At 38.9% G+C, this 20512-nt stretch overlaps 1 protein-coding gene across 1 annotated transcript in view; it reads right to left on the reverse strand.

Moving 5' to 3' along the window:
• The window catches only part of ASPP (Ankyrin-repeat, SH3-domain, and Proline-rich-region containing Protein), a 195355-nt gene that overhangs the window by 149195 nt on the left and 25648 nt on the right, over positions 1-20512 (reverse strand). The window contains exon 2 of the mRNA XM_089246204.1: positions 9488-9544. Within this exon, the coding sequence (XP_089102330.1) occupies positions 9488-9505 (18 nt within the window). The 5' untranslated portion in view covers positions 9506-9544. The remainder of the gene's footprint in view (positions 1-9487; positions 9545-20512) is intronic.

Consider the following 20512-nt stretch of genomic DNA (forward strand, 5'->3'; position numbering starts at 1 on the left):
CCTAGCTTGTCCTAACTGACTAAAAACTATCAAGCTTGTCCTATCTCGAACCGTTTTCGAGTTATGGTGAATGAAAAATGCGTCCAGTCTGGTAAAACCTACATTCGTGGAGTTTCTGAAAGAGGTACACGTATAAGTTTCTCCTCAACGTGATCATTGATATGGTTTATTGTAGACTCTTTCGAAAGCTGGTGCAATGGAGAAGTTTTTGGTAAATTTGACCGATTGTGGCGAAAAGGGTGTTTGCGTAACTGGCAATGAAAAATTTTGGCGACAATTCGTTTTTGAACCTTACAGATCTTTCAGCTCTTGTAGCCATTAATCCAGATATTGTGATAAAAATGATGTCACCTTATAAGATTTTTCCTGGTTTTCCCAAATATGTGCTTAGTTTGCACATAGATATTTCAGAGACTTTACAAATTTGGGTTTTCTGCATCCTTGACGAATTTTTTCCATAATCGATTACCCACCATAACTCGAAAACGGTTCCGGAGAGGGCAGGGTTGGTAGGGTGTTTCATGTTCCACTTGGGCTCGACTGTCACCCCCCCCCCCTCTCACTGGGCAGAACATGTCTTGTTCACCATGTAAACCGTATTCTATTGACAGTCATACTACGGTAATCTTTCATCACAGATGGATATGTTCAACAGCGTGCTAAGTTTCAGCGAGAAATATGAATATTTTATATCTCCGTACAATTTTGATTGAAATCAATCAGATTCATCAAAATGAAATTTATAGATTATGATAATTATGTCTATGTCCAATTTTAGAAAAGATAGCGAATGAAAGTAAGCTACATTAAAAAAACGAACGTTTTTATTAAAAAAATCTAGTGAAATCATTTGAATGTCCCGTATACGGGTCATAACAATAATCAAGTCGGAGCATCAAACATGTAATAAATCTTTTTTTCCTTATTACGTGATCAATAGAATAACAGACGAACATTCCTTTAAGGATGCCAACAAAAAAAATCCATGTTTCTAAGTGCAATGTTCACTGAGATATTGGAATTCGAAAAACGCGCGCGCGCGCGCGGAGGAAAGTTGGAGGGAAGCAGCTCTAAAATGCGGAAAAACCCGTTTTACCTGCATTTAACGCTGATTTTTCCCAAATTTGCTCCGTTTTTCGAATGTCTCAGTGAATGCACTTAGAAACGTAAAATAAAGGAAACGGAAAATTTAATTTTGAGTGAGTGAATAAAATTTCAATCCTTTGCTTTATTTCATGAACTGAAGAGTATTTTGAATCAAGTTTTATTCAATTACATTGATGTCATGCTTTGTTTTATCATGCGTGCAAGATGTGAAGAGCTCTAGTTCTAGGAATTTCTTGGGAATACTGTACGTCATAAAAATTGAAAAAGGCGTCAAAAAAGCGTCGTTATATCCGAGGTCGTTGCGTTTTCCTCGACGTTCCTCAACCTATGGTCCGCGACGATGGCATAGGTGGTGCTCAGGCAGATTCGATAAAATTATTCACCCGTTGTAATTGATATTAGTAATATCCATATGATTTCAAATAAAATTATACCTTCGTATTCAGGTTCTCATCGAGGAGAATACAGAAAATTTCAATACAAATACAACGCCACCAAAGCCAAAATGCCCAACGAGGTGGCTGAGAAAAAGGTGCCCATAACAAATATGGATGTCATATATTTCAAAAATACAACAACCCAATTAAAAATGCAATTACAAACAATATATGTATACATGAAAAAATATCATACAATGTCCATAAAGAAAACTTATGTGATTGCATTTTTAATCTGGTTGCTGTATTTTAGTAATATATGACATCCATACTTGTTATTTGCATCTTTTTCTCAGTCACCTCGTTGGGCATTTTGCCTGTTGTGGCCTTGTATTTGTATTTGTATTATGGCTGTCTTATTCTAAGTATGTGTGGATAGCTTCTCGATTTACCCCAACATGTTTATCGTATTTCTTTTTGAGCGTGTCAATTGTGTTAGAATTTACTATCTCCGGGGTAAGCTATTCCATTTATTAACAACCCTATTAGAGGAAAATTCCCTGCGACACAATAACCTCGAAGATTATATATTAAATACGGGAAATCGCTAAATTTTTTGCCAAAAATTTAAATTTATTGCTTTAAATCCAATTCGCTCTAATTTCTGCTAAAATTTCTGGTGGGCTGTAGACAAAAGGGTTGCTGCAAATCTCAGTAAACAAAATGTATTTCACGAAAAAAATATTCAAATGATCTAATAACCATATTTCTTTCATTGAGAAAAATACGGTAAACAGGGTCAGGGATCTTAAATAACAATCCGTAAAATACGGGACATCGCCAAACGTCATCAGAAAACATTGCCAAAAGAGACACGATCACCGATCGCCAATCGTAATTAAAGTCACGGAAAAAACGTTAAACCTAACAAATATGTGAAATGAATATTTATAATATTTGCCATAATTATCATAATATAATTTATATTATGAAAACGCTGTGTGTATTCATAACTTAAGAAAATATTAGAAATTCAAATAAGTATCATTGAAAAAACGGGACAAATGTATGAAAAAAATTCGGAAAAAAAAAAATTACAAGAATGTCCCGTAATACGGGACACAAGTGGTCCGTCGGTCAAATTGTTTCAGACACATTTTACTAGTCCTTGTTTTCAGAAAGGTTGAGAAACATTGCATACTGTACGTTTTAGAAAGCTTTGAAGATTTGAACGTCGAGTAAAAATGGGGATTTGTTTCGGAAAACAGAAAAAAATTGAAAAGATAAAACTATTGATAAAAATTTTATCAATTTTCTGCGTACTAAGTTAACATTTTATTAAAAATTGATTTTACGGAGCTATGACATCGCACTCGCTACCATCAACAACACCTGTGCGTAGCACAAAAAAGCCAAAAACTTAACAGCTTGATTGGGACAATGTGATGTCAATAAGCTTTCTGTTAACAGATGGTACGTCTCGTCCATTGTTCATTCAGTACCGGGGAATGTCTTACTCTATTTTCCTAAGTCCCAGCTGTATATATTAAAGTATAATAAGATCGAAAGAATCTCTCTCTCTCTCTCTCACTATTGGCTGACGCCGACTTGATTTTCTCACACCATATTGGGAAAGAAAGAGAAGAACTTGGTGACATCTTGTTCTCTAATGGAAAAAAGCATCTCCATCAATTGATTGAACAACTCCTTTTTGAAAATTATGATTTGTTATTACTAGAGCCCAAGAAGTTCAGGCAAAATGCCATAAATGCCTTTTATGCCTATTTTCAAGCTTTCTTTGCAAAAAAAAGCTATTTTTTTTTATTTTTCCTGCCGTAAATGCCTAGTACGACATTGTTTTATATTTTATTCGGGAATTTTAGAAGCCATATTCAGTAGAACTGTCCCAGAGCTGCTCTCGGCATCTGGGGCTGGCTCATGATCGTATACTCGTGATATACCAATTAATACCAACCAATTATCCAATCTTTATGTTCTCAAGTCGGAGTAAAAGATTATTTATTTACAGCTACAACAAATAACGTATATATGAGGATATTTTTAAATTACATACTTATAAATTAGTACATATATTTTGTGCTACTACTCCTTGAGCGAGAGAGGAATGGAGAAAGCAATAGGTCACAATTTTTGTAACAAGCCAGCAAGTAGCTTCTTACAAAACTTAGATATTTTAAGCACTGACAACTTCAAAAGAATTGCCCTTTTTTTTAATGTTCAACCCTTAATATTAATTATCATAAAGCCCCCCCCCCTCCCGGCCCCATTCAAACCTAAATAGACCCTCCTATCTCTCAGGTACTATCTCTAGTGCCTGAGAGAAATGACAAAGACGTTTCACCTCTACGATATACTGTACATAGCCTTTTCACATTATCAATACATCGTCGAATCAGTTGCAAGATTTCTAGACGAAAGTAACCCATGTAATAAGTAAAGCTAAGAATAAATAAGAAGTTTGTTTTTCCCTCCACATGCTTTACATAACACTTCTTGCTCACGTATTGCAGATAGATAACTGACAGGTGACTGCGTCAAGCGTTGTTCCACTATCAGTGCCGTCTTAACGCATGGGCCCACCCGGGCACGGCCCGGGGCCACACAAAAATGAGAACCGGTTGAAAATTACGAGAATTTGCCAGGTAAGGGTATCATAAAAATCACTCAGCCACGGGGTCCATGATGCTCTTAAGCCGGCCCTGCCCACTATCGATCAGTTGACGCCATGGTTCCAACAGGATGGGGTAGGGGCTGACAGAATTCTAGCCCTCGGGCCCATATTACTTTGTTTTCATTTTTTTTTTAAATATAAATATTCACAGCAAACAACTATGGGAAGATATTTTATATGCAGGTATATGAAAATAATCTCCAAAATTGGCGAGATTGTACTGCAACTCGATACAGACCGACTGAATATAAAGCTTAATATTTGAGAAGTTCGAGAAAAATACGTCGATATTATGAAATTGTATTATGAATATTGTATATATATATATATATATATATAATTCTAGATTAAGTATTCGGTTAAATCGAACTCCGACCTAATCTTGATACAAATACAAATACAACGCCAGAGACAACTGTTTTTGTCACTCGCATGCTTGTCAACTGTTGTGGTCACTCACATGCTTGTCAACTGTTGTGGTCACTCACATACTTACACACACTTTAGGAGGTCACGCTTTTGGTCTCTCAATGGCATGGTTCCTTACTTTATAAGTCACTCTTTAGATCATTTACACGTTTAGACATGTTTTAGGTCATCCTGTTAGTCATTCACATGCTTGCCAGCGCTATAAATCACTCACTGGCCTGATCCCTCGCTCTGTAGAGAGAGAGATCACTCCTTTGTTCATTCACACACTTGCTCACGTTCCAGCTAACTCTTTTACCCACTCACGTGCTCGCTAGCAGGTCTATTTCTCTAGGTCACTCTTTTGGTCACTCACTGACCTTACAGTCTCGGCAACCGGGCCATCTTGAGAGCATCAAGGGCCTCTGGGCAAAGTGATATTTTTGAGGCCCTACCTGGCTAGAAATGCTTGTCTGTACCAATTTACACGCTTACTCTCGAAAACTTTCACCACATCTCATTTTTATGAGGGGCCCCTCCACCCTCCGCTCTTGAAGCCCCGTGCCGTGCCCGGATAGGCCCTCCTCCAAATTTGCCGAGACTATGACTCTCATTCCTCCAAATCTGTCGCGCCTCTGAACTTGCTGCCCTGCTAGCTATACCTAGCGCTAAGCGCCCCCCCCCCCGTAAATACTCCACTGCCTGAGATTAGTTACCCACTCTGCACCATTACGACGCGAAAGGTAGGCGTTCCGTCCTAACTCGGCATGGTTGATGACACATTCCACAGGATTTAAAGCTAAAAAACGGGTGGCTAGTTTGAAATCTCATAATAAAACATTTCTGCTAACGAAACATCGAAAGATAATTTGATTTCATTTATCACTGATTACGGAAATTAAAGCACATTCATTAACAAAAAAAAAGATCAAGAATGTCCTAAAAACGGCACGTATGGTCATCCTATGTAGGGGAGTGTCTAAAATTCTTGTTAAGGGGTCATTCAAGTACTACATCAACATCGATGGGGGGAGGGGGTTCCGGGTTTGCCCACTTTTGATGACAAGGGCGGTTCATCTCTAGATGTACCGTGGATCCTTCAAGTGCTCTGGAACTGTACCCCGCGTCACTGAAGTGATCCATAATTATGCCGCGGATCACTTAACCAGTCGGGTGGTTACGACGGCACGGAACCCCCCCCCCCCGGTACGTTCCTGATCCTAACATGCGTTAGGAGGGGGGAGGCAGAGCTGACGAAATTTTGTGCTCACAAAGGAGGGTAGAGGGAAAGAGTTTTGTTGACGGGGGGGGGGTCGAAAACGGCTAAAAGTCTGCCAACGTCAGGGCCGTCTTAAGAGCATCATGGACCCCGGGCCAACTGATTTTTCTGAGGCTCTACCTAGAAATTTCTCGAAAATTTTAACCAGTTATCATTTTTGTGAGGCCCCTCTTCTCCTGAGGCCCCCGGGCATTGCCCGGGTGGACCCATGCCTTAAGACGGCACTGGCCGACGTAATACTTGAACGGTCCCTAACCTATTTTTGACCGCTTTTCCAATTTATGACCAAATTGTATAATTTTTTTATAGATGATAACTGGTTACTAAAATAACATATTTGAGAAGTTTCAAAAAATTGGAAGTTAATTTAGTATGTTTTTCTTTGTAGTTGCATGCAAATTTCTAATTAATTAACTTTTTAATTAATATAAATGAATTGACTTTATTTTATTAAAATAATTAGTAGTTAGGATTTCGGGAAATCTCATATTCCATGTGACAAAAAAATTTAAAGAAAAAAACTCTTCTTTTTTTTTTTAAATTATTTCTGTTCATGGTCGTGAAAAAAAAAATTTCAGATCGAAAATTGGGATAAAATCTCATTTTTGGAAAATCACAAAAATCAAATTTCTTTGCAAATAAATTTTAAAATGCATCAAAGAGCATTTATTAGATTTTTTAATTTCCAAAAATATTCGTTCGATTGAAAAATTTTTACGAAAAAAATATTGAAAAAAAAAATTAAACCAAAGCGTTGCGCAAATTCAACGTCAATCAAAAATGAGTTAAAAGAGGGGAAAAAAAATTTGGAAAATTTGGAAAATCAAAAAATTTGGAAATCACTGCTCTATTATTTGTGAAAAATATAAGTAATTTGATTGAGCACTTGGTACGATTTATCAGAGAGAATTCATAAATTATAATTACCAAATATAGTTCACTAAACTTCAAACGTTGAGAAGAATCACAGCAAAAACAAGAACACATTTTTTTTTATACTTTATGTGTCTACTTGCAAAATCTGTAGATTCCATAGAACAGGGTTTCTCAACCTATGGTCCGCAGGCAGACTTGATCAATTAATTCTAATTAAATGAAATAATATTCAATTGTTGAAATTGATATTAGTAATACCTTATACGGGTTCTCCCTCTCGTAATTGAAATTAGACCTCCATACTTATGATGCCCATAACTCATCGAGAAAAATACGGGAAACTGATCCTGAATACTAATACGTAGTAGCTAAAAAAACGCAATTTTCAAAAAATTTGCTGATTATTGCTAAAGCGCGGGAAATTAAGGATTGCTGAAAGTCACTCTAGATCAGCGGAGCCCTTTTCAGTGAATAAATTTCTCTGGCGGAGCCCCCTCGAGGAGCCCTTTTTAGTATATTATTTACATGGCGGTACTCTTTAGGCCTCTTTTTTTGTTTGTATATCAAATTTATTGATTTATTTTATTATTCTCGAGTGGCCGTGGAGCCCCTGGGAAGTGCACACGGAGCCCCAAGTGATCCGCGGAGCACCGGTTGAGAAAAGCTGCTCTAGACAACAATGTATTTCACTGAAAAAACATTCATCCAGAGTTGAGCATATTTCATTGAAAGAAATACTGAAAATTGGGATCTTAAATATGGCAAAAAAAAAATAATAATAAATAAATAAAAGGGACAGTGCGCCAACTGTGACCAAAAATGTCGCCATAACTCACAAAATTGTTGCTAAAATTGCTGAAAAATTGCCGACGGGTGGGAAATGAAGGGGTTACTGGAATCGCAGTGAATTGAAATGTAGTTCGGGAGAAAATGTTAAGCAATACAATCATATATGTGATGGAGTATTTATAAATCATATCCATAATTATCATGTTTTCACAATATAATTTATAAATTATGAAAACTATCTCCATTCACGATATATTAGTAAAGATCATAAATTCAAATACAGTATAAGCTTCGTTGGAAAAACGGGATAATTGTATACAAGAAGTCGAACGACCAAGAGTACTTGAAACTAAGCAAATGTCCAGTAAAACACGGGGCAAAGGCAATCACTCGTGCTGTAAATTAGTGGTCCGTCGAATTGTTTTAGACATATTACTGGTCCTTGGTTACAGAAACGTTGAGAAACGCTGACATAGACGAAGAGCTGAAACCACATTCGGTTGTAAGGTTGTGTATTTCTAAGCTCTTGCGCTCCAAAAACATGAGCTAGAAAGCAATACTGTCAAAACTGTTTCAAATGTTTCTAGGTTTGGTCAAGGAATAACAGTTTCCTCAAACATGACGACAAAACTTTCTGTGCAGCTTCAATTTATTAAAACTACCGAGATATTATTGATTACTGTGCATCTCTCTATCCTTACGGCACCCAAAAAGTTTCTCCACATCCGTTCCACAAAATCCATAAAATCACAAATATACAGGGTGCATCATGGGGCCTTCCCCCCCCCCACATCCTGGCGCAGGGCTCCGAGGCTGGTATGTTTGGCTGGCCCTCAAGACAGACTTTTCACGGGCCCTTCTACAGCATGAAAAATCAAAAAATGATGGTAATTGTCCCGGGCCCCAGAGCTACAGCCCTGTCAGCCCCGCCCTTGTGAGGGCCATGGGGCGCATAATTAACAGCTTTCACCGCAATTTACTGGAGAACCTTTGATCCTATGGGCATACTTCCAATTATGAACGTATCCAAATAACGTGTAGACCACAAATAAGTCATTCATATTGCAAGGGGTTGTATAGTTATTAAAATGAAAAAAATAAACTTCTTTTTTCATACGGACACCCTGTGCTCAACAACCCAATTAAAAGTTATTGCCCTGTCTCTCATGAGATCAACAAAAAAATTTCCATGTTTCTAAGTGTAGCATTCGCTGAGGAGATAATTGAATTGAAATATTGGAGAAAAGTTGGGAAAGAACAGCATAACGAGTTTGTCCATTAGCTGTGGTTTTTCCCCGATTTTTGAATTTAAATATCTAAAAGGGCGCGGTATAGCCCAGCTCGATAAGATACTCGCTTAAAGTACCAAAGGATGTTCAGAGGTGTCGCGAGTTCAATACCCGGTTCGTCCTTGTCAGAAACTTTCCTGACACGGGGGTATAACAGAAACAGCGATATGACCACAGAAAAAGATTGTTACCGCAGGGAGGCGCACATCGAGGGGTTAGCACACCAATCTCTCGGTGAGTATCAAAAAAGGCTGCCGCGTTCGGAATCGGCAATAAATTGTCGGTCCCGGTCTAATTAGCCCTCGTGTGCAGAAAATGACCGTGGTGCGACAAAAATGATCAAATGATCATTAAATATCTCAACAAATATTGCAAATGTGGAAATTTTTTTTGTTGTTGTTGTTGGCATCAGGAAAGACAGGGCAACAACTTTTTAATCGGGTTTTCGAGCACAGGTTGTCCGTATGAAAAGTTTTTATTTTGTAATTTTAATAACTATACCGTCCCTTGCAATATGAATGACTTATCTGAGGTCTACACGTTATTTGGATACTTTTTTCTAATTGGAAGTATGTCTCTAGGATCAACGGTTTACCAGTAATTCGTGGTGCGTGCGGTTAGCTACGCGCCTGTGTATTCGGTAACATTCATTTAAAATGCTTCTACTTACCGGGATCATCACTGGCATGAGTCAGTGGCGTCATCTGGCGGAAAGAAATGTCGCAACCTATAAAAAGGAGAAAAGATTCATCCTCACGTGAATGATTGTCATTATCACACACACAAACGTTAATACAGTCGAATCCCGTTATAAAGAACTCCAGGAGACCGGAGAAATCACTTCGCAATAACGAAATTTCGTTATGAAGGAATTCCATATGTTCACATTGTTCCTATGTAAACTTATCTGAGGAATTAGAAACATTTTCTTAAAAACGAAATTTTCGCTGTAACGGTATTCGTTAAAACGGGAATCGACTGTACATACAACATCAAAAATAGCGATGAATTCTGATTTTCTCATCCACTCTTAATCAATATACTCTGTGGTAATACCACGCATTAGTTCTATTTCCCGTAAGAAAAATAACAACGAAATATAAAAAAAACAGACTAATTTCGCAGTAAATGGTCAAAATTCTAAGTTTTACCGGTAAACAGTGACGTTAACGCATGGGGCCCACCCGGACATGGCTCGGGGGGCCTCAAGTGCAGAAAGGGCCTCGTGAAAATGAGATCTAGTCAAATTTTAGACAGCGAGTATGTAATTTGGTAGCAGTATTTCCTGCTGGGTAAGAGTCCCCGAAAAATCACTTTGCCCGGGGTCTTGTGATGATGAACACTAGAGCTCTACCGAAATCACCATACCCCCCTAGAGCGTCTTTTGACCGCTCCGCTGTTGCAAAAATACGTGATAAAGCTGTAAACGTGGATTTATTTTTAGATTAAAACGAGTGCCATACAAATACAAATATACGCCACCACAGGCAAATAGCCCAACGAGGTGGCTGACTTAAGAACATCATGGATCCCCGAGCCATTTTTTGGAGGCCCTACCTACTACTACTACATCACACATGCGCCCCGCCCACACACCCCCCGGAACCCCCCAACGAATCGGTACATACGGGAATGTGCGTGTACGTGTAGTGAAACCTGACGTGAAATTTTTTGTTGTTTCTCTGTAATGCTTGTTATGTGTAGTGCTGCCATCTGCCACTAGTTTTTCTAACTATGAGTGAAGTGTTATGATTGAATGATTTATTGTTGTAGGACTGTTGCTCTCTGTGGCGAGACTTTTTAACGGGGAGATCGGCTCGCATTTGCGCTTTGAAGTTGGGAACCACAGAAAACCAACTTCAGCCGACCACCGCTGTGGGGTTCGAACCCGGATCCTCGCATCGCGAGTCCGTCACTATAACCACTCGACCACCACAGCGACCACAAGCAGTGGTTCTAAACCTTTGGAAGCCCGCGGCCCGGTTTCATTTATTTTTGTAAGTGGAAGGCCCGGTCAAATACACGACTAATGGAAAATGAAACGGCAGATCAGAGTCGCGTCCCGGTATGAATGATGTCACAGCCCAGTACCGGGCCGCGGCCCGGTGGTTGGGAAACACTGCCATGCAGGAACTAAGTTTGCTCGTCTCGAAATATTGTCGTGGGAAAGGGATGGGGGTGGTTCGGGGTGGTGCGGGGCTCCAATCCTTGAAAAAATATTATGTTTATATTTTTCAAATTTATATTGCGTATTATAGTCATTGATTTCAAAATTTTGGAATGTAGAAGCCAGTTTACATGCATTAAGTGATTTAGAAGTCAACTAAATTTTAAGTTGTCAAGTACTTTAAAATGTATTCAGACGATAAGGGCCGTTTACACGACGTTTAGTTGGTAAGTGATTAAATGATTTAGGATTTAGTTATTTAAGTAAATAAAGGAGATTCCATTTTTCCCGTTAAGCACACCTATGCGCATGTGCCATCTATGAAAATCGTCCATCAGCGTTCACTAAATCCACTTAAACTGTGAGCACTTTTTTTAAGAACTTTCCAACTTAAAATTTAGTTAACTATTAAATCACTTAACGAGTGTAAACGGGTCTTTAATTGCTCCACGACAACCGAGTGATACCCCACCCTTAGATCCCGTATTTTATCGGGCAAAAAAACCCATTATTCTGCATATCATTCAGCGTCACTGTGCATCGTTTACGCTCACTGACCTGATCCTGCGGCCGCAAAATGCACGGCCAAAAATAAAATGTGATTCATCTCCTTGGCTTTACCCTCGAGAGCATTCTAGTACAGCGGTTCTCAAACTTTTTTGACTCGCGGAGAACTTTTTAGTAAAAAAATTTGATGGCGGGAGCCCCGTATAGGACCATTTTTTAATTATTCATCAAAGTTACTGATTTATTTATTTATTTTTACAATTTAAAAACATTTATAACTATTTTTTTAAATTTTACTGTTTTTTTTTATATTTTCCTCGAGCCGGCCGCGGAGCCAATGGAGAGTGCACAAAGAACTCCAAGGGCTCCGCGCAGCACCGGTTGAGAACCGCTGCTCTTGTACCTTCGTGTCCTATTTCCCACCTGATCTATTTAATAGATTATTTCAATCTACCACCTTTTTGGTACACCTTGTATGTTTGTTTACGCCTGAAATGTAGCGGAACATGAACGATTCTGTACCCTAAGTTTTAGAAGAGAAAATGTGTTTATTTTATTTCCCAAGGCCGGTAGAAAAGTTTTCTAAAATTCCTTTTATAAAACTTGAAAAATTCAATCAATAAGATTATCAGTTGCATTTGCTCGAATGTAACCTATGAGCTTCATTGTTTGGATTTTTTGAGTGTGATAAAAGTTCGTTTATAAAACTTGAAAAATTCAACCAATAGGTGGATCAGTTAATTCGCTCAAATGTAAAAGATGTTCTTATTGGTTTTTTCGAGTTTTATAAAAGAATTTTTTATCAAACTCAAAAAATGCAACCAATAAGGGCAACGGTTACACTCCAGCAAACGCAACCAATAATCTTATTGGTTGCATTTTTCAAGTTTTATGAAAGAACTTTTCTAAAACTTTTGTAGTGTAATGCCAGCATAAGGCCGGGATTACACTATAAAAGTTTTGTAAAAGCTCTTTCATAAAACGTGAACAATTCAACCAATAAGATCGCCTATTGGTTGAATTTTTCAAATTTTATATAATATCTTTTATATCGCAGGCAATTTAAGTGATCTGTAAATGCGACGCGGGTCACTTGAGTTATCTGGGAATGTGCCGCAGGCTACCTAAGTGATGTGGAACTGCACTGCGGATCACTCAGGTGATCTATAAATATGTCACGGGTCACTTAAGTTATTTGGGAATGTGCCGCGGGCCACTTGAGTTATCGAGGACAGTGATTTCAACCTCTTGAAGTCCGCGGCCCGGGTAATTTATTTTTGTAAGTGGAAGGCCCGGTTAATTTATTTTTGTAAGTGGACGGCCCGGTCATATACACGACTAACAGGAAGTAAATGGGAAAAATGAAACGGCAAACCGCTCATGTCCCGGTTTGACTCGTGTCGGGCCGGCGATGGAGAAACATTATTCTAGAACTGTGCCGTTGTTCAAATCCCTTAAGTGGTCTGGAAATGTGCCTCGCACCGTTTGAGTGATCTGGAACTGTGTCGTAGGACACTATGTGATCTGGTAATGTGCTGCTTTGCTCATTTTTACAAAATTATATTTGAGGTCACGGGCCACATCAGATGACTCCGGGCCCGCTGGCTATGGATGGATTGAGCATGTAGGCTGTACGCCATTGCTGTTGACATACAGTACCACCAAAAGCATTATCACGTCCAAATACTGCCATTACGTCAGGGCTGGTCCTTGGGTTCAGAAAGGTGAAGAAACGCTGGCTTATAAAGTGATAGAGTCGCACGTGAGTATTTATAAGTTGCTTATAAATGATCACGGTGGTTATACGTCATCATCAAGTCCCGTGACTTATAAGTGACTTTATAAGTTGCAAAGAGCTGGATTAATTCCCTATCGACAGTGCAGCATTTTCATCACTGCGTATGTGTGGTTCTCTGAATGTAAACCATTACTTTCGGATGGGCTTAGCTCGGACACTCTGTATTTTAATAATGCTAATAACTTTTTCTAATAAAAATAAATTCGAAAGCAGGTTCATCACAACCACATTTTATTGGGTATACTGTATTTGAATCATTCTCGCCAGTCTTGGCATCTGTCTTGGCTCATTCGCAGCTGAAGGTATCTGTCTTGGCTCATTCGCAGCTGAAGATGCCTGCCTTCGCTCTATTAGAATCTGAAGATGATTGTCTTTGCTCCATTTGCAGCTGAAGATGCCTGCCTTCGCTCCATTAGAATCTGAAGATGATTGTCTTTGCTCCATTCGCAGCTAAAGGTATCTGTCTCGGCTCATTCGCAGCTGAAGATGCATGCCTTCACTCCATTAGAATTTGAAGATGTCTGCCTTCGCCCAGGTGCAGATCCAAAGGAGAGGTCGGGAACGACCGCCCCCTCCCCAAGAACCGAATCACATGGGAAAATTTGTCTGTCCCGTAAAATACGGGAACGATCTAACGAACTTACCCTATTCGCCTCTCCCGTTACAGTCCTGGGTCCTCGCCTGATGTAAGCCAAAATTTGGCAGAAATTTTCGGATTAAGAATTTTCTTCAGTAATAGCAATTCAGTAATCAATTTCCGTGTTATTATTCTTTCAATCTTGGTCATTGATGTTCTCTTTTTAATTGACCCAAAATCTATTTCGGCTGTTTAGTGCGATCATTAATTTTCTTCTTTTTTTTGTACCACTTCTTTTCCTGTTTGAGAACGAGAATGAAAACATTTTCACTACGTTTTTATTTCGGCTTTGGCACCGAACTGCATTTTTGTTTGGAAGTCATGGATCTGACTTTTGTTTGTAAGTCTGAATCATTCCGTGATTCACTAAGTGTGCGATTCTGCAAGAGCAATGTAGCAAAGTGTCTTTCATCAATCATGGTAAAAATGCGCAAGACTGCGTCAAACAGGTCAGTGTGAAAGATGGGGAATTGGGGATTTGTGCAAGCTTGGTGTGTCAAATCTCGTTATAAAAACTTTGAAAGAAAAAGTTGGCAATTAAATAATTCCAGCACTAATGAAAGATATAATTCCAAAACTAATGAAAATCAGAACCTCTGGAAAAACAGTCATAAATAGTTTAGGTCAACTATTTATGGCCAAAATAACCAACACATTTGTGAATTTTTTTTCCTCCGGTTTAGCTTAGGCTGACCATATTTCATCGAGAAAAATACGGGAAATAGAGCTCCTTAATACAGACATTAATTTCGTAACCTTGTCAAAGACAAAGTGGCCAAACGTTGGAGAACTTCCCAGTTATGACTAAAGTTTCCAAAAAAAAAGGACGGGAAATAATCTCTTCGCTCCAGAGGTACGTAACTCATTTTTAACAGTTTTAAATGGCTTTTATATAATGATTCTTTTTCCAAGTTAAGACTCGAGGCACCTCAAGGTACACATATATAAACTCAAATGGTATTAGTAAAGATATCGACCCAAATTATTATTATTAAATTAATTATATAAAACTAACTTATATATAAACTAATTATATAATTAATTCAGTTTTTTGCTTTTTAAAGGGCATTTTGACCTACAATAAATACAAATCAATCAAAAACAATTTTTTAACAGTCAGTTTTAGCTCAGGTGTGAAGAGGTTAAACGGTTTCTGGAAATGGCTGTGTGCGTGCGTGCATGCATGCATTTCACAAAAACAAAAAAACGCTAAGCATATTAAATATAAGATATGTGAAAATAGTATACTTATAATCATTATCATTACCATCTTAATGTACTCATAGAGAATGAAAATTACCAGATTTTCACGATATTTTCTTGATCTCAGCAAAGAATAACGATTCAAGTAAGCTTCGTTGAAAAACCGGAAAACTTCTTTAAAAAAAGTTGGTACGGCCAAAAGATGTCCCGTAAAATACGGGTTATATCCCTTTCAGACCCGAGAATTCATTTCTTTTAATCAAGATGTTTTTCGCATTTTTAATATTCAAAAAATACATTAAAAACATTAAGAAAAAAAGTCAGCAAATCACTATTTTATTTCATTTATTTTTGTGAAGAAATAATTCACTCCGTTCACAACGGACAAGAGAGATCATGAATTAACAAAAAAACAAACTTCGTACAAAAATTAAAAATTTTATTTAGATCTCTCGTGGGAGAATCCCCACAATAGACTATTCCAGAAGATCCAACACCATCCCCTATTTTCCATCCAAACGGGCCAGTTTTGGTTGTTGTTTTTTTCCTCTTAACCTCGGTGAAAACAAAGAACTTCTTGGAATGAAAGAGTTCTAGAAAACAGGAAAAAATGCAACCATCGCATAATTAAGGCTTTTGAAGTGTTCCACCCTTTGAGGAAACACGAAAGATGCGAGGGAAAAAGACATACAATCGCTCTCATTCGAAAGATTATTCAAACTTCTCAAGCGAAACAACACATACAGTGAGAGAGGAATACGCGGGTGAGGCAATTAAGGGCGTTCTTGACCGCGACAGAGATAAGGGGCGGGGGGTCAAATTCTCTTATATATACCACGAATTCCTTCCCGAATCAACAACAAGAGATTCCACGCGAACCTGAAAGACAAAAACAGATTCCCAGTGCCACCCGAAAATGTAATTATTGCTTTTTTTTTTTTTTGCCTGAGACAGAACGTTTTTTCCACCACGTGTTTCGTCTAAGCCTTTCATAAGAAGGTGTGGGATGGTTTTTTTTTTTTTGACATATAAATAGAATTCTAGTACCAACTATTATAATAACGTGTGTGGAGAGACTCTTGAATATTCGCGATAAGAGATACACAAAAATGTAAGAAATTGATAATAATTTTTCTTGGAAATATGGCGATGGAAAAAAATGGCGGCGTTGGGCGATAGACGTTTTGTTCCCTGCGAATGGTGGAAGTGAATGCCGCGCCACCCACGATCCCTTGTCATCGTAAAGTCTTGTTGTGGCAACGTCGTTCAGAGATGTGATGGCCACCTGCAGTGCCGGCAGATGGTCTTCACCAGAGAGGCTCCATCCTCCATGCAATTCCTTTGTGTTCTTCATTCCTCTTTTGAAATAGCACCAATGAGTCGAGCACTTATACTCCTACACTTTTCGGATGTTTCAAACTTAGGCCACAGAGAGTCCATTCCAGAGTTCTCGAAGACGCCGCTTTTTAGTAGGGTTACCAAACCAAGGACGGAAGGAAAAAAATTATAGCAGAAAATTATTATTTTTTAAAAATGTTTAGTCCGTAAAAAATTTAAACTAAGATTGTGTTGAATAGAATGATTTGCAGAGAAAACTGAAATTTCTAATGCATTTCATCCAACTCACAACAAACATTCGAAATTTCAGGAATGTTATATTGGTTCGGCTTATACGCCAGAAGGGTGCCGAAACAATGTCTCACACGGGTGAGAAAGTTTTGTCTCGAGCCGCCCTGAGAGATCCTATCAGGGAAGTGTTTTAGACCTGCGAGTTTTACGCAGGAGATTTTGATTTCTGAATTACTTCGGTGGGGGGGCGGCTTTGCTGACTGTTGAACATATACTATGAAGCTCGAGCACCCACGGCTCCGACGTCACATGATCCTATACTTGCGTTCCTACTGCAACAAATCCAATATTTAATTTATATATACAGGGTGTCTTTTATCTCATCAACCGTCCGTCGTAGAGGTATAGTTTCAATGTAAAAAACATGCGTAAAAGAGGTGTTTAAAAAATTACCCAGTACCAGTTTCGAAAGTGAAAATATAGTAAGAAAGTAAAAAAATCTAAATATTTATACGGTCCCCTATCCTCTAACTTCCAATTAGAAAGTTGTTTCCCTGTCTCTCTTGAGGCTAACAAAAAAACATTTCCATGCTTCTAAGTGAGATATTTGAATTCAAATATCGGAACAAAGTTGGGAAAGGACAACGTAACTCAGGGAAAGGAGCCGTTGTCCGTTAGTTTTTGCTGTTCTTTCATAATTTTTCTCCGATTTTTGATATTCCGTTCAAATATCCTAGCGAATTAATATTTTCTTACACTTAGAAACGTAGAATTTTTTGTCGTTGGCCTCATGAAATACAGGACAACAATTTTCTAATTGGAAGTTAAGAGACAAGGCAACCGTCTAAAAATTTAGATTTTTTATTTTGTTACACACTATATTTTCACTCTCAAAACTGGTACAGGGTAATTTTTGAAATACTCTTGAGCATTTTTTTAAATTGGAATCATACCTCTACGACGGACGGTTGATGAGACAAAGGCTTCTCTAGCACCTACGGGCAGTGCGGTCTTAAGGCATGGGCCCACCCGGGAAAGGCCCGGGGACCTCAAGAGAAAAGGGAGCCTCACAAAAATGGGATCTGGTTGAGATTTTCGAAAATTTGCCTGGTAAGGCCTCAGAAAAATCATTTGGCCCGCGGGCCCATGATGCTTTTAAGACGGCCCTGCTTACGGGACACCCTGTATACATATGTATACATAGTTTTGTTTGTTATTCAACGATTTTCAAAGCATTATACAGTCAACCTTCGGTTTATGAACAACAAAAGTTAATTTGGTTTAAGAACTTGTCTTTATTTACGAGCATGCAAACCGGAAAAAATTAGACCAATTTTCGAAGAACAACAGAAAATTGGGAAGTCTACGGCCACATGGCGATCTTATTTTAGTTCCTTTCTCCAAATACGACTCCTCCTATCCAGCTCCGGATCAGCATGTCTTTCTCATTTCCAACTTCGAGAAGTTTTACATCAGAGAAAATTTTTCAGAGATATTTTGCAATATAATCTCTGCCGCAGAATCAACACTCACTGTCTTCTAGAAACGTCATTTTAACGTCTTACACTGCTCATATTTCTTATTGGAAAAGCTTGGCAGCAAATTACTTACAGAACCGTGAATTCGGTTCAGAAGGCATTGTGGCCAGATTGCTTTGCAGACAGAATTTCGAGAGCTTTGACGCTTAGATCAATAATAGATGAAATTGATGAGACGACATGGGTCTCTCGCTCTGTCCCGGTATAAAATATAAACCTGTTATCTCATAAGGTTGGAATTGTTTCTCTCTAGAGGAAAGTGTTTCCAATGTCCACAGAATGATTTTAATTGCTTTTACGTTATGCACTAGAGCGTAAACCAGTGTTGTTAAAATTGACACGAGAAATCTTCGAAACCCTAAGAACGAATTAATCCATTTTACATCGATTCCTATGGGGAAAATAATTTCGGTTTGCGAACAATGCGCTGTACGAACGGACTTCAGGAGCCAAATACGTTCGTAAACTGAGGGTTGACTGTATTCGTAATTGTTTGAATGAGTAATTGGTAGTGGTTCTATGGCTGTGATCACATTTCGTCACAAGTCCACCCCTTCCTCGCTACGCCCTTGGACCGACAAACTCAAAGGGTTATTAGTAGGCATCAAGAGGAACAAAAATTGCAATGGAACATGGTGTCGCAAACCACGTTGAGAGGGTGAAAATCGCGAAAAACGCATGCAGGCTCTGAGTCAAGAGGAGATGAAAAGTGGATGTCAGTTGATCGCTGAATGCGTTCGTGGGTTCGCTCACTATATCTGACGTAAGCAGCGTCGCGAAACGCATGCGCTGGCTAAGATCACGCGCTGCGGTCGACGTAAATTAGCGTTGTTGCGGTAGTAAGCACGTGTAGCAGTTTGTTGTCTACGCCCGAGTGACGTGGTGGTAAGATGTTCGTCTACCACCGTGAAAGTTGCTGTCCCGGGTTCGAACCCAAGGGAGGATATACATAAGATATTTTCCCTAACGAACTTGAGACGGCGATATGGCCAGAGTTGGTGTTTGGTGAAATAGTAGTTAGTTGTCTGTTTCAATCAGTATCGTGATGGCTGACTACACGAACAAGGCATACGCTGATATGCATCTGATTTACGGTCGAGGAGATGGCAATGGGCGCTTAGCACAGCGGATGTACCAACAGCAATATCTGATGAGGTGTTGTCCGCACCATACTACCTTCGCCACGATCTATCAACTACTACGGGAGACGGGGACCTTCCACCCAGCAGGACGTGATGCAGGGAGAACGCGCAATGTACGCACTCCTCAAATGAAAAAAACCGTGCTGCAACGGTTTGCCGATTCCCCCGTCGACAAGTACACGACCGGTTGCAGCTAAACTCGATGTTCAGCACGCTGCGGCAGACATCAAAAGTATACCTGGTATCTTCGAGCGCGTCTGGGAACCGATTTAACGTCGTTGTAGATTGTGCCATGACGTCAGCGGCCTCCACTTCCAACAACTCTTGTAATAATTAATCAAATAAATCTTTTTGTAGTTATTACTGTACCTTTTGTCGTTCCAGCGTGACGTCGAAACTTGCATGCGTTTCTCGCGATTTTCACCCTCTCAACGTGGTTTGCGACACCATGTTCCATTGCAATTTTTGTTCCTCTTGATGTCTACTAACAACCCTCTGAGTTTGTCGGTCCATTAACAGAACACCCTGCATATATATATTATATATAAAATTTTGAGAGACAACTATTTTGGCAACAAATCTGAACGATTGATAGTTGAAGTACCACCGATATATCTCAGAAACCGGTATCATTTAGAAGATGAAGGGAAAAAATATGAGTTATGTTTCCCCCGGCGACCATTCCTGTATATATATGCGAACTATATTTTTTTTACTCTTCAAAACAGTAGCGAGAGAGAAAAGAAAAAATAATGCTGAGGTAAAAAGGAAAAAAAATCAATTCCCGTTTATAGGGTTACCAATGAAGCGTCTCGATGAGAAGAGGGAAAAAGAGAAAGAACTCGAATGTATTTGTTTTATCCATTCTAGGCCGAGATATCTAGACCTTGTATGGGAAGCGGTTAAACAATCAAAATCCATTTTGATTGCTCTCAACTTTGAAGGAGCTTGACATTATCTGCTGCTTGCAGCATTGGCACTGATTATTCTCAGACAGACACCGATTCCTTTTGAATAGGCATGTCTGCCTTGCCTACACTGCTACCAACAGTCATGTGGATCATGCGCGTATCCAGAGGGGGTGATCGCTCTTTTCAAGAGCCCTCCAACGAGAGGAAAAATTTATCTTCGTTC

This window comes from Pholcus phalangioides, unplaced genomic scaffold (assembly GCF_987345545.1).
Source record: "Pholcus phalangioides strain wild (caught in Gottingen) unplaced genomic scaffold, Ppha-v1.0 ptg000017l_1, whole genome shotgun sequence".
In the NCBI taxonomy this organism is placed as follows: domain Eukaryota; kingdom Metazoa; phylum Arthropoda; class Arachnida; order Araneae; family Pholcidae; genus Pholcus; species Pholcus phalangioides.